The following is a 15,424-nucleotide window of genomic DNA, read 5'->3' on the forward strand; positions in this document are numbered from 1 at the left end:
ATGTGATGTAACCAAAACAAAACACTACCCTAAAATATATTTTCTCATACAAAATTTGCAATATGGCAATATTCACATTTTAATGACAATTTTGGTCATATTAAATCTACTTTAAAAAGATTTCTTTTAATACACAAAACTCATCAAATTACAAGAAGTTTTGTCACTTAAATTCTAAAACAGAGAACCAAAATAGAAAAAAAAATGACATTCTTCTAATGTTGCAAATTTAGCAAATAAAAATTCTTCGCTATCTGAAATTCAAATGCAACTGGGCATCCTACATCATATCTGGCAACCTTATACTCTGAACTAATTAAAGTGAGCTTTCACCTCTACCAAAGTATTACAGCACTCAAAGAACAGGCTAGGGCTTTGGTCACAGCAGAATTTTGACCAATGAAGTCTTAAAGAGTTAGTCTGGACGTGCTCTATTCCTGTTGATAAGACTTTAAGAGCTGACATTTACCATATAAAAGACAAAGCCTATTTTCTAAGAGCCAGTTGTTAAACTTTTACTAGTTTATACTATACTTATACTAGTACTAGTACTAGTTTATACTGTACTTATACTAGTACATGCAGTATAAACTCTTATGAAGTTTATGCTTCTGTGTAAAATACAAATTGGAAAAGTTTCATAGCATAGGTTTTTGATAACTAAACAAAAAAAGTTGTCTGTGAAGGTTATAATAAACAGAATTCTATTCTTAGTGTTACAGGTGGATCCTAAAAGCTACTTTAATGGATTCCAAAGTTAATCTGCCATTTTTCTTGAATTCATCATCATAGAATTTTACTGTTAAAAACAAATTTCTGACCTTTAGAAACTTCTGGAAATTCATTTCACTTCCTCTTCATTTCCATAAAGGTTTTTCCTATTATGGAGCTGTTAAGCCAAGTACATCTAAGTACTAGATGTAAAAGAAAGTCCTCCCTTTTGTTTTATGAGGTCCCTCTCCTCCCAACCAGCTCTTTGCCCTACTTATAAATGGCTCTGACAATGAGTGAGTGCAAACAACTATTCTTCTGCTAGTTTCATTAAAATCATCTTAATACTCAACCTACCCTTTTCTTCCTCATGCTCTAGGCTACTGCTCTTCAATACAGCCCATTCATCTTTGGAGACTGCCTAATTCCCTTACTTCATTTACACTGCTACCTTGAAGGTATTAATAGATAATCCCATCCCCCTAGTGCTCCCTTTTCCTAAATTTAGCTCCTTCAGGCTTTTCTTCTAATTCTTATGGAACCATCAATGTAGAATTATCTGCATTTTATCTCAAATGTGGTTGGAATGTGTTCATAATTATTTGGAGTTCTATCCTAGTATAAAAAAACAATAAGGGATCCCTGGGTGGCGCAGCAGTTTGGCGCCTGCCTTTGGCCCAGGGCGCGATCCTGGAGACCCGGGATCCAATCCCACGTCGGGCTCCCAGTGCATGGAGCCTGCTTCTCCCTCTGCCTGTGTCTCTGCCTCTCTCTCTCTCTCTGTGACTATCATAAATAAATAAAAACTTAAAAAAAAATAAAAAATAAAAAATAAAAAAACAATAAACTGTCAGTAGTACCATAATTTTGATATACGATCACTAGGTTATTTGTCTAAAGGTAATTCAATGACAGTTCCCTGCAAGTTATTTGAAACCTCCGTATAGTTGCTCTTTTCTAAGTAGCAGTTTCCTGGTTTGCATTAAAGCCACTTATTTCATCTTCCTTGGTGAATGATTTGATATTCATCATTAACAAATATAATTTCAATGCTGGAGCTGCTATGCTATTTTTCCAGTTGTTCCACGATGGTTTCTAAGGTCCTAAACTTGTATAATCAAAAAATCCTGAGTTAAATTTAACCTATTCCTTCAATCTATGGACTGAAAAGTATTTCAAGGGTGCCTCACTGGCTCAATCAGTAGAGCATGTGACTCCAGATCTCAGAGTATTGAGTTCGAGCCTCACCTTGAGTGTTGAGATTACTTTAAAAGTATTTAAAAGAAAGAGAGAGGAGACAGGAAGAGAAAGAAAAGTATTCAGATAGTTGCCAACACAGAACAAGGACATATTGTTGCCCTTTTTTCTCCAAGCAGTGTCTAAAAATGAGTAAACTTGCTACTCCAGGATCTGCTTCTGCTTTCCTTTTCCCTTTTCCTGTGGCCAGTGCTCAAGTCATTCTATTGTCACCAGCAAAGTGCCTCAAACAAGGGTATCAGAGTAAGCATTCAGCTCTGAAATAACAGGTAGTACTCCCAGCCCTGTACTCAACCAATAACTCAAAGGCAGGGACTAGGGAATAAGGAACCTAAATTCTAATTTAAAAGGACTATGGGGGTCCCTAGGTGACTCAGGTCAAGTCGGTTAAGCATCCGACTTCTAATTCTGGCTCAGGTCATGGTTTCAGAGCCCTGAGATCAAGCCCTGCGATCAAGCTCTGCATTGGGTGCTGTGCTCAGTGGGAAGTCGGCTTGAGATTCTGTTCTCTCTCTCCCTCTGCCCCTCCACACTCCCCCCTCCCATGCTCTCTCTCTCAAATAAATCTTAAAAAAAGAAAAGGACAACTGAACATACTAGAAAACTTATGCTTTGATTATGATACTCAAATTACTATAGCTTCCCCCAAGTCCCAAGTTCAGATAGGGAAAAAAAATCAATATTCTATAACTAATGGCTAATGTATTAATTCAACAATACTATATTTTCCTTATTAACAGTACATGTTGATATTACTGACAAATGCCTCACGAAAATCCTTATTGTGTTTACAATAACATCATCATATTGTTCCAGACTAACATGGCATATAAAAAATAAAACAAAAAAACCTAAAACCACTCCATAGTAGAAAATGCTGTTGTGTCTCATCACCCATTAATGAATTATGAAATTGAGATACAAGGTCACAATAGCTTTCTTTATATACATTACAGAGTGCAGATATTGTACAAAATGCTATAGACTTATGCATATACTCAGTCACAAAATCTGTATTTCTGGATCACAAACAAAAGTGTGAAAGTCTTTTTCTAAAGAGCTTTTATATTTTTAGAATCATTTCAACATAATTGTGAACCAAATTTTTTCTATTTTACTAATATAAGCTAATCCCTCCTAACTGCATTTCAACATGTAGAAAATTTTAGTTTGTAATGTTAATTTTTCAGGTTATGTTTAAATTAATAAGCAGCAAGGATGTAGTTATAACTCTTGAAACTAGATGATGAGTATGAGTTTATTACTATTTTTTATATGTTTGAAATTCTAACAAAAATATAAAAAAAAGAAACAAGGAAATGGGTTTATTTAAATACAAAGAAATAGGGATCCCTGGGTGGCGCAGCGGTTTGGCGCCTGCCTTTGGCCCAGGGCGTGATCCTGGAGACCCAGGATCGAATCCCACATCGGGCTCCCGGTGCATGGAGCCTGCTTCTCCCTCTGCCTCTCTCTCTCTCTGCGTGACTATCATAAATAAATAAATTAAAAAAAAAAAATACAAAGAAATATAATGAATAAATTTATAAATTGAGACTTGAACATATTGTTTCTAAGGACTATAAATCTAGGAACTTTCTTAGATTTAATTCAGGTAATACTTGGATTGCCTTGTTCAAATATAATGGAAAGATTTAGAGGTCTAAAAAAAATACATAAGAGACAGGAGAAAGTCATAAATACAATTATTCATGTGTGCCTCACTGTCTCTTCATTGCCTCTACAATAGTCAACTACTTTTCAACCAATAGAAAGAACACAAAATATCTACCTACCTGGCAGTGATTTTATTTCTTAAAATGTTTAATTCAGACTGGCAATTTTCCCAGTGAGTTTAATATAAGAGCTCTATAACACACCATTCTGCCTTCCTTGAAACAAAAACTACAAATGTCTGAAGTAGGTTTACAAGGCAGTAAACAGTACCTGCCTCAAAATCAGTTTTTCTTATTTCCAAAAAGTTAGGTTTCTAAACACTTATTAAAACATAAAGCATTCTCTCTCTAGGCCCTTTACTCATTAGAGGTACCTAAGCTGTAAGGTCAATAGAATTGTGTAATTTTAGAACTGGAAGGGAGTTTAGACATTATCTAGTCAAAGTGGTTTTCAAATACTATATCAGGAAGAAAAGAGAATCAATGGCATAACAATTTATATACACAAGTACACTCATGTTTCTTACTACAGCATCATACATATGGAACATTTTCCTTTATTAGTATTCTATCAGAAAAGGACTTGATGTTTTGTTTTGTACAGTACTTTTATACTCAATCACTTTTAAAATGTGAGTATAGGGCAGCCCTGGTGGCGCAGCAGTTTAGCGCCGCCTGCAGCCCGGGGTGCAATCCTGGAGACCCAGGATGGAGTCCCATGTCCTGCTTCCAGCATGGGGCCTGCTTCTCCCTCTGCCTGTGTCTCTGCCTCTCTCTCTGTATCTTTCATGAATAAATAAATAAATAAAATCTTTCAAAAATAAAAAAATAAAATGTGAGTATACATTTGGATAGGATTAAAACTATTGGTACTATCTGTAACTTCATGTTTTCTGATAATAGAAACTGACATAATATACAGAACCTTAACACTTTCAGAGTGATTTCAACATCATCTCATTTATATGTCATTGTCCAGTCAATTTGAAGCAATTCCTGGATTTAACAATGATATAAACTAAGATAAAACAAAGGGAAACAAACCATATCTAAACTGATATATTTCTGGAAAATACCATAAAATATACCATAAGCTTCTGGTAATTAGGATTATTTGGAAAGAAAGCCAGTCTTAAAACATTCCATAATTGTTTTCAGAAATGCAAAAGAATACCATTCACTACTTTTTAGTACAAGGAACTTAACAGAAGAGAATTCCATCAAAGCTAACCACAATCTGTTTTAATGAAAAGACAGGACTGGGTTTTTAAGCTTGAAATATAACAAAAACAAGAAACAAAACAAAACAACCAGCAGGTGGGTGAGGAACATTTAACATGTCTCCCGCTAATTTACTGTATGCAAATAAAAGTAGATACTTATGAAATTCTTTAAACCTCATTTCTAAACAGACCAATTAATAGTTCTGAGCATTCAGGTCAAAATAACCTCAATTAGGTTCATAAAAACAAACAAAAAGTTAGGCCTACTCTCCGTTTTGGATAACATAGCAAACTGGAATTAGGTACAAATCTTGACTCCCTCTCCTAAATTGAATAAATTCTTGAAAAACAGATAATGGTGTACACAGAAATGTTTTTACATAAAATTACTGCAATATTTCACTTTAAACTTAGATTACATACATATATATATATGCCTATAAAACTAACAATTTATAAATCAACTTATTTTACTGGAGAGGTTTCCTTCCTTACCAACTAAAATTAGGAGTTCTGAAAAAAAAAATCCACAAAAACCTCACAAACAAGTTTAAAAAGGCATTTATCTAAGTGCTTAAAATTAAACTCCATGTTATCAATGGTATTTTTAAAAATTCACATGAGGGATCCCTGGGTGGCGCAGCGGTTTGGCGCCTGCCTTTGGCCCAGGGCGCGATCCTGGAGACCCGGGATCGAGTCCCACGTCGGGCTCCCGGTGCATGGAGCCTGCTTCTCCCTCTGCCTGTGTCTCTGCCTCTCTCTCTCTCTCTCTCTCTCTCGACTATCATAAATAAATAAAAATTAAAAAAAAAATAAAATAAAATAAATAAATAAAAATTCACATGATAATGTTTTGTTTAGAAAGACACACTGAAAGTCAAGCCAATTGTTCACAGGAGGTGATTTTGTACCATTTTTTTAAACGCTGATGTGTGAATTTACTTTAAAAGTCCTTGCTCTATTTACTTTCTGACAGATTCTATTTTTCCAGATGCTCAAGTGAAGATCTATTCCTCAGTTTTACATCCTACTTTTCTCCTTGTAGTACTGAAAGCTTTCTTCTCTTTCCATTTCTCTTAGAACTTCAGTCTCTACTTCTGATGCTGTCTAGATTGTTACAAAAGCAGATAAATTTTCATAGAATTCACCTCTTCCAAAATTTATTTGCATAATTTTACCCAAACTTTTATTGAACATCTCCTGCACAATATCCAATACAGTCATTATTTTTCTACATACTTCATTTGTGTAGATGTTAGCTAGTTACCTTCCCAGTCTTACAAAAACTTTTACATAGATCCAGCCAAGTATCAGATTTTACATACATCTTACTTTGAAAAAGTACCTCAAACTAAGTAAATAGTTTACTTTTTTTGGAAAAAATGTCCATTTTGTGAGAGCACTTATCTGATCATATCTGTTCATCTTTGCAGCCCTAAACAATTACTTTTATTTAAAATAATAATAATAAAGACAATACAGCAACATTTTGCCTTTTACTAATGTCTAAAGATATGTTCCACTAGAGAAAATATTTCATGTCAAAATTGTATTGAGGTAGAAGACGGGGATTCCTTCAAGACAAAATAGTCCAATTTCTTATGAGGATTTGTAGAACTCAAAAGTCAGACCTGCAATGATCTTCACTCTTAATTTACGGCAAATGTTTGGACTGTGGAGCACATTTATGTTTAAGGGCTTTTATTTCCTCGTTGTTGTTTTAAACCTTGGTGTATTAACAAGTCAGCTCTAGTAAGTCTGACAACACAAAAACCCAATCTGCATCTCTTTCTGATTTGAATCCAGTAACCCTGAAAAACAAAGACTAAGAGCCCAGGAGCAATCCTGACTCAGTAACATGGCCTTTCAACCCTAGACCCAAGACCCAATTTCTCATGCTAGGTGCTCCATTTTATCAGTAGTGACATTTGTCAGTTGCCTAAGAGACTGGAGGCTTATAATCTCCTTAGGAAATGCTTTATTCCAAGGCAAACTATTTCTTCTGGTCATTTAAAATCTTATTTGGATTAATTATGTTAAGATCTCTTTGCTAGACATCTGGCATGTCATTTGCGCCACAGATGCTGTAGGTAACATCTGTCTTCTGCCACTCATTTCAGTTCACCCAAAGAAGATGCACAATGAATAGCAAATACATGTCTAAAAACATACTCAGAGAGAGAAAACTGCCAAACCACTGAAGCAAACAGCACTTGACAGAAAAGAAAAAAGATTTGTGAATCGTCTATTGCTAATACTGGCACTGTTACAAATGACAATATTCACAACTATCTAGTATCACCCAAGCAAAATGGTTTCTTAAAATTTAGCTCATTAATAATAAAATTCATTAGACTCCTGATTTTCTCCCACTAAGCAGTGTTAATTATCCAATTTTATATTTTCAGTATGAACATATTACATTTTTACACTCCACTCCACATTCGTTCATCAGTTAACATCTCCAACACTCCCACTGTGTGCCAGGCACTACACTCCACTTCTCTTTTTCACAACAGTGGGATTCCATGAAAACACAATACCTAACCCATATGAAAGATATTTAGTTCAAAAGGAAGCCATGAAATCTCCCCAACAATAAAATGGAAATATAAACTTTCTCACTAGAATGTGCAATTGCAGAGGCAGCGCAGCTGGTCACTTAAAGTTACATAAGCAAAAGCACAAATCTCTCTGTTCAGGGCCTTCAAAATGGCCTACTTAATTTTATTGAAGATAGTGAGCAACATTAACAATTAGGTGTTCAACATATACATGATGAAAAACAATTAATAATGCTACTTTTTAATAGATAATAACAGTAACCGCCAAGGCTATATAAGGAGCAAATATTTAGTACATATAGTTACTGTTAAGCTACATAATGCAGCATAAGGCACATACAATAACATATAGTAACATATGTTACATACAGTAAAACAAGTGTTACATATAGTAAAAACTCACTCCCTACTGAAGCCCACTATACCCAGGCAGAAATCTAAGCTTTCTAGCCATTTTCTCACAATCTTTGCATCATCCCTAGGAGACTGGCATTATTATAAACTTCCTTTTACAGATGATAAAGCTGAGGTTTGGAAGTATTAAGCACTTTATACAAGATCACTTAACTAGAAGAGCTGGGACTCAAACCCAGGTCTATCACGATCCAAAGTCTGTGGTCTTGATCTCTATATAATACCGTTTGGTTTATCCTCATTCAATTTTAATTTTAAAGTCTAAAGTTTTTTAATGCCTTATCAGAAAGGTTTACTTTTTAAAACAAATTTCTTCCTTTAAAACGAATTACATTTTTCTTGATAAATACAAAAACCAGTATCTTAGCTAAAGATTTTACTTGAAACTGTGGCCCTACAAGTCTAAATATTTGGATGAGAAAGTCTTAAGTCTCTAGGGTTATGAGTCACAGCCTGAGAAGCAAGATACCTTGAGGGTCCTCGATCCAAATTCTTCATTTTAGGAATAATGAAAGAGACCTTTTGAAAAACATTTATAATCAGTCTAAACTACTACATACCTAATCCAGAAACACTTAGGTTTGGTGGTGGTGGTGTTTTGTTTTGTTTTTTCTAAGCCATCATTTTAAATAAATAATCTAACATTTTGACATCATACCAAGCATGGTATGCACTGTTGATGCACTGTAAGAAAATACAAACTTCATGGCAAGATATCAGTCTCTTATACTGCTATTACCAGTTGAAAGCATGAATCTTTATTATAAAGCATGTTACAGAAAGCCGTAAAATGGCATCCTTACCTATATGGACTCACACACACACAGAAAAACAGTCATTTCTTCCTTAAATTAAATTTATATACATTTGGGTCAACTACAAGCTCAGCTTCACTTCACCAGTCAGGTCATATGACTGAATTCAAGCTCATTTCAAGGAAAAGCTGCACTATGCTGTATTTAGAACACATCTCACTGAGAATAGCCAGTCAAATCTTTGGTAAGCCTATCCAGAAACATTGCTTTAGTTGCTAAGAAACTACAATTTTGCCGTATTATAAATCACTGAAAGAAGCTAAACCACAGCACAGAGATTAAACAGGTTAAGATCAAGAATCTCTCACCTACCCGGCCAGATGAAAACGTGCTATTCCCACAAATCAAATAGCTGAAATCAGTATCAGGCTCCTTTTAAGTCATATTCTTAACACAGGCTAAAAACTAATGAAACGAAAATCAGACTAACTCCACTCCGCGTTCCACCGTGGCCGCATGCTTTGGGGGAAACTGACAAAATATCCAGACTTCACAAATTCCATGCTAGACGTGGAAAAAAATATTTCCTTCCTGACCCCTGCAGTGATCATTTAAGACCATGCAGCATACCTAAGACTTGATCAGTGCAATCTGGTACAACGCACACTTTTAACTGATGGTGCTCTTTCAATACTTTATGGATGTATTTGCATCGCGATCTTCAGCATTTTAAGCTCACACTCTCCATGGACAGCTCAACTCCACTGGCTCAAAGACTGATTTTTTTTTTTTTTTTTTTTTTTTAACGAACGCCCATTAAATTTCAACTATCCTAACGAAAGTAATCCTAAATTGTTCTAGTATAACGAGACACTGGAGAATTAGCAAAAGTAATTTCTAGTTCACTCCAGTAGGGACTTCTCATAAATTCTTCCCTATATATAAAAATTTTTTCTTTAATTTAAATTTTTTTTTAATCTCTTAAAGGCCGCTTCCACACCACAAAAGCAGAAACTAGTTCCTAGTACTTTTCGCCTCCGAAAGACCAAGTCAGCAGCTGAACTGCATGCAACACAGCTTCGCCAATATGCAGAATATTTTCTGCCTGGATTCCCCCCCCCCTGCTCCCCCCCCCCCTTGCAGCATCACCGTTTCCCCCATCTTCTCTACAGAGCTCCCAAACTGCATCAACCTGATGGTCTCCCCACTATGCCCTGCACGCACGCAGCTCGGGAGCTGCTTCTGTGGTCCTCAGAGAAAAAAATAACGCCTGTTCTGCTTTGCAACTTTTAAGGTCCTCTCCAAACGCGCGGCGTCCAGATCCCGCCCGCCGTCTGCAGACACGGAGTCCGCCCCGCCGACCAGGGCAGGTGCAGGTCGGCCGCCGGGCCTTCCGGGGCGCGGAGGGGGGGGGGGGCGGTGCTGACCCACGGAGCCCCCGACACATCCCCCGCACCGCGACCCCGCATCGCAGCCCCGGCTTCCCGCCGTCTACTCCCTCCCCTGATGCCGTCTCGGCCCCATCCCCACCTCTGCACCGGGGGCACCTGCCTGCTCTAATAAATGCTCCCCCCCCCACCTTTCTCCCCCATCCTCTGCTCATTTTTCCTCTCCTTATTTAGAAACTCCGTTCCGCTCTCCCCACCGCTACCCCAGAATGCCCAACACTCCACCCTCCTTAGCAAACCCAGCCCTCTTCCCCCACCTCGTAGCAGCCACAGCTGCTCCTCTCTGCGCACCCCTCCCCGCAGCCAGCCCACCACCTTAGCTCCCCACCTACCTCCCCTCCCCTCCCCTCCCCCTCCCCGGGGCTCCCGTACTCGGCTCAGGATGCTTCAGGACTCCCCTCCCCTCCCCCACCGCGGAGTCTCCCTTATTTTTCAGGCTGTCACCGGCCTCGCGGGCCACCCCCCCCCCGCCCTGCAGAATCCTGCGTGACCCCGGTGCCCGGGACCCCCCCCCCCCCGCCGCGTCCTCCCGGGGAGCCCGGCGGAGACACCGCTGCCGCCGCCCGGAACACCGATACCGTCTTGAGCAGCGGCGCCCCCTCGCCATCCGCCCCCGCTACTCCAGCTCCCCGCGCCGGCTCCCCGGCGTCCCCGCCCCGGCCCGGAGCGCCGAGCCCCGCGCCGAGCCCCACGCCGAGCGGCCGGCTCCCCGGACTCCCGGGGTGTCCCCCGCGGGCGCGCAGCCCCGCCGGCCCCCGCCGCCCCCGGCCCCCGCCCGGCCCGCCCCCGGCCCCGCGCTCACCGTTCTGAGCGGCGCCCGGCCCCGGGAGGAGGGAGCCAGAGACCAGCAGCAGCGAGAGGGCCAGCGCGCTGGGGAGCGACGAGCCCGACATCCTCCCTGCGGAAGACCGAACAGCGAATGGGCCGGGGCCGGAGCCGGGGCCGGGGAAGGGAGGGGAGGGAGGGAGGGGGCGGGCGAGAGCGCGAGGGAGTGAGCGAGGGAGGCAGCAACAGCCCGGCTCCGTCCTTCTCCGTCCTCCTCCTACCGCCGCAGCGCCCAAGCCTCGCGAGATCTCCGCTCCGGGCCCGTGGGCGGCTAAGGAGCGACGGCGGCAAGGCTCGCGAGAAGAGGCCCCCTCCCCACCATCCCCCGCGCGCGCCCGCCCCTCGGCCTCGGCGTCCCGCCCCTGCGCGGGCTGATTGGCGGGGAGCGAGGTGGGTCACGTGCCGAGGGCGACTCAGGCCACGTGACGGGGGAGGCGGGGCTTCCCGGGGGCGGGGCGGGCCCGCACCGGGGAGGAAGCTCCGGGGAGGCCGTGCGCTTCCTCCTCTGCCCCGGCCTCGCCTTTGCTGGAGCTCGTGGCCGCAGGATCTGCTGCACCGCCGTGGTTTTACGCCTTCCCCTCATTGTCTGCAATCAAAGCCCTGCGATTTCCTCCTTCTGCACCGTGACCTCAGACGCCCCCGGGGCACCTGGTTGCAGCCTTCCTGCCGACCCCTCGGTCTCAGCGTGGTCCTCGCCGAGCCCCGTGTCACCTTGTGCTTCCTGCGTCCACATCTGCTCCCGCCGCCTGAGATGGCCTCTTTATTTATTCATTTATTTATTTGTTTTCCGCGCGCTTCTCTTCCTCCTCCCCGGTTTTGACCTTATTTTTTAGTTCCATAGGCTCTCAGGGCCTGAAGTTCAGGTGGCCTAATTGCGCATCCGTTAGACACTTAAGTTCTCCGAGCAAGTCAGCAGGTGTTAACCTACGCGAAGGATCTGCAGGAGCATCTTTTTTATCGAGTACCCGCTTAGTACCAAGTTCTCACATCCGCTGTGAAACCCAGATGGGAAGACAGTCCCCCCCATTTCCACGAGGTTCGCTGCCCGGCCTATCAGAGGAGCAGGAAGGAGGACGAATGATTGCACAGCTAGACGAGCCCTGGGAAAGGAGCCGGCCGAGTACTCTGCTCTGGCAGTGTGGTCACTAGTGTTTGCATGGAATTGACAAATGCACTTTTTTTTTAAAAGAGATTTTATTTATTTATTCATGAGAAACACACAGAGAGAGGCAGAGACACAGGCAGAGGGAGAAGCAGGCTCCATGCAGGGAGCCCAACGCGGGACTCTATCCCAGGACCCCAGGGTCACGCCCTGGGCCAAAGGCGGTGCTATACTGCTGAGCAACCCGGGGCTGCCCGACAAATGCACTTTTTAAGAGTGCATTTTTTTTCTTTTTTCTTTTTTTTAATTTATTTTTTATTGGTGTTCAATTTACTAACATACAGAATAACCCCCTTAAGAGTATTTTCTGTGTGTGTGTACTGCTATCAGCGTCTTGAGCCCTTGGCCAACAAAGGAGTTTCTGTAGCTTAGCTCATCTCTGACTCAGAGCAGACATCCTGGGGAGTTGTCAGCGGAGTGAAATTGTGAGCAGGCAAGTCAACAGTCCTGGGGATCTGACTCAATGCGAAGATAGAGCTCGGGGAGCCAGGGTGAAGGAACACTTACCAAGACCCGCACACTCCTAAGCCAAAGCAGTCTCAGGCTTTCAACTTGAATTGGACAGCTGGTGGTTCCAGACTGAGCTTTCGAGCAAACACTAGGAGTACAACTGCGGCTGGTTGTTGATGGAAATGAAAGCAATATCCTCCAGAACCGTAGGTGTGTGCAGGAACCAAAGGTTGGCCGGTGTCCTTGGATAAAGGCCATTCTGCAGACAGCTGTGTATGTCACATCACCGGGGCCGCCTGTGGTGAGAGAGATTTTCAGCTGGTGGAAGTTTGGTGGGATGCAACCGGTCGGCTCCATCATAACCGTAATCACCATTCCCATTTAATGAGGGAGCCTCATGACAAGGGACCCTTGTAAAATGACTGTGCTCATTTTGTAAGTAGAGAAACTGAGGCCAAGGAAGGCGTGACCCACCCAAGGCCTGAGTGTTAGCGGTAATCATTAATACCAAACAGTCTGGTTTGACTCCTTCCGGGCTCATGGCAGGAGTGCATTTCCTTGTACCTTCAAATTTGGGAGTGGCACATGAACTGCTTTGGCTGGTGAAATATGAGAAATAACACACATCATTTTCAAGCAGCGGCACTGCGATTCCATTGCAGACACTGTAGCGTACTCTTTTCCTTGTACAGAGATCAGTGATGGTGAAAGCGTGTGTCAAAATGAAACTTATGTCAGCCTGGGTCCCTAAGTTAGCACGATAAGCCCAAGCCTCCTGCCAACCTACATAAAGCAGGTAATGTCTGTTGAGTTAAGCTACTGAGATTCAGAGGGTTTTTTTCTAGCAACTAGAGTAGAAAAGTGAAATTCCCGTCCATCACACAACTCCCATTAGCTGTGTGACTTTGGGCAAGTAACCTAATCTCTCCCTATTCATCTGTCAAATGGGGCTAATGATAGTACCTGTACCTACCTTATAAGATCATAGGAGGAACAAATGATCAATTTACATACAATGTTTATATTAGTTTCCGGTGCATATAAACACTCAAATGTTGATTATAATGATAATAAATAATTGATACTGCAATTCTAATTCCCTATGCTTTTCCCACTACCTCATGCTACATACCAAAAAAAAAAAAAAAATCATTTGGGAAAAAAATTTTAAGTACAATATTACCATCAACTCTCAAAACCTGCGATTATGAGGACTCCTTTTACCCAGGAGAAAATAGCATAAAACTCTACGTGATAGCAGTGGTACTTTTAGACATCTTTTGTTGGAAAAATACATGATAACTAAAACCTTCCAATAGCTCAGTAGCCTCTTTAAAGGAATTTAGGAATTTGTATTTTTTTTCTTTTCTTTCTTTTCTTTTCTCTTTTCTCTTTTCTTTTTTCTTTTCTCTTTCTTTTCTTTTTCTTTTTCTTTTCCTTTTCCTTTTTCCTTTCTTTTTCTTTTCTTAAGATTTCCAGACGCTTAGAATCTCCCTACAGGTAAGAGCAGCTGTGAGGAAGGATGGCTGAGCTCCTTGCAATATCTGACAAGAGCCGTAGGGGTCCTCAGTGCTCAGGCTGAGACTCACCGTCCGGGCCTCCAGGGACGGCTTGGAGGTCCGCGTTCCAGGATTGACAACGCCTCCTGGTGGCAAGACCTACAATAAATCATTCCCAGTTGAAAGGTGGTTTTGTTTCATGTGGTTTATTTGCCCTAGGAAGGATGTCAGTGAAATACGGTGATACTAGAGTTGACTCTGAGTTTCCTAATGGTCCCCCCACCCACCCACACCTCCTGCAAAGATCTCTGTTCATTCGAAGTTCTTTCCATTCAGATATACCACCCTGACCATCTTGATTGCTGTCATCTACTGACCTCCCACATGATCTTCCCCTGCCCCTTCCAACTTCTCCCACCATGCTTGAACACCATAGTGGAGTTTAACATCCATGTCGATAATCTGTTCAACACCCTGGTCTCTCAGTCCTTTCATCTTCTTACCTCTAACAACCCTCTTCGCTAAGCTACCCTTCCAAATTCACACTCTTGACACTTTAATCACCCCCAAAAGGGCCCATCTTTGAAATATGAAAATATAATACCTCACTCTCCATTTACCACCTCCCGTCCTTTCAATTCTGTGTGCTAGGACCCCATTTGCTATAATTCTTCAACCTCGTTGAGACCTCTAATCCATTAATCCCACCAATTCTTTGTCCATTCTTCATTTCCTCCTGGTCCAGCTTGGAGTCCATGATTCATCATTGTAATCATTTCCTTACCCACCTCAACCTCCAATATACTTTCCTGGAAAAAACGCAATCTGGCTACACACTACAGTCTAAGATGAGCTTTCATTCCTGCACCTAAACAGCTGAATGTTGTCAGAGAAAAATCATACAAGCAGGCTGAATGACTTCATTTTAAATTCCTGGTCTCGGGGATCCCTGGGTGGCTCAGCAGTTTAGTGCCTGCCTTTGGCCCAGGGCGCGATCCTGGAGTCCTGGGATCGAGTCCCATGTCGGGCTCCCTGCATGGAGCCTGCTTCTCCCTCTGCCTGTGTCTCTGCCCCTCTCTCTCTATGTCTATCATAAATAAATCTTTTAAAAAAATAATAATAATAAATAAATTTCTGGTCTCAAACCTCAAATGGGTACTTGCCACCACCCAGCAGTCCTACTCTTCTCTATGTGGTACACAGGAATTTGCAATCAAGTGGTCACATGCAGGAAATGTGCATTTCTTTCATTTTCTGTAAATCAGATATAATTCATTTGAGCACCTTTCTGGTGAGATGACAAGAAATTCCATTTTGCTCATTTTGAGCTTCCCTCCCTGCTTCCCAGGGTAATATGAAATTCCTGGGGTTTTATGCAGCCCAGGCCATTACTGGGTTTTATTTGTTCATTTGTTTAGTTCACTTCTTTGGTCACTGCTGGTA

The 15,424-nt window shown here is 41.9% G+C and overlaps 1 protein-coding gene and 1 long non-coding RNA gene across 6 annotated transcripts in view; one reads left to right on the forward strand and one right to left on the reverse strand.

The window, feature by feature from the left end:
* The window catches only part of NPTN (neuroplastin), a 69,718-nt gene extending 58,535 nt beyond the window's left edge, over nucleotides 1-11,183 (reverse strand). For all 5 annotated transcript variants that reach the window (XR_013370556.1, XR_013370555.1, XM_077881803.1 and 2 more), the window contains exon 1: nucleotides 10,848-11,183. Coding sequence is in view for 3 of the 5 variants with exons in the window: in XM_077881803.1 (XP_077737929.1) it covers nucleotides 10,848-10,938 (91 nt within the window). In the remaining 2 variants the exon portion in view is untranslated. The remainder of the gene's footprint in view (nucleotides 1-10,847) is intronic.
* A 129-nt stretch (nucleotides 11,184-11,312) lies between these two features.
* On the forward strand, nucleotides 11,313-14,170 carry LOC144303516 (uncharacterized). Its single transcript, XR_013370557.1, has 2 exons — nucleotides 11,313-13,278; nucleotides 13,954-14,170. It is a non-coding gene; the product is annotated as an uncharacterized LOC144303516 (long non-coding RNA).
* Nucleotides 14,171-15,424: the final 1,254 nt, after the last annotated feature.

This window comes from Canis aureus, chromosome 32 (assembly GCF_053574225.1).
Source record: "Canis aureus isolate CA01 chromosome 32, VMU_Caureus_v.1.0, whole genome shotgun sequence".
In the NCBI taxonomy this organism is placed as follows: domain Eukaryota; kingdom Metazoa; phylum Chordata; class Mammalia; order Carnivora; family Canidae; genus Canis; species Canis aureus.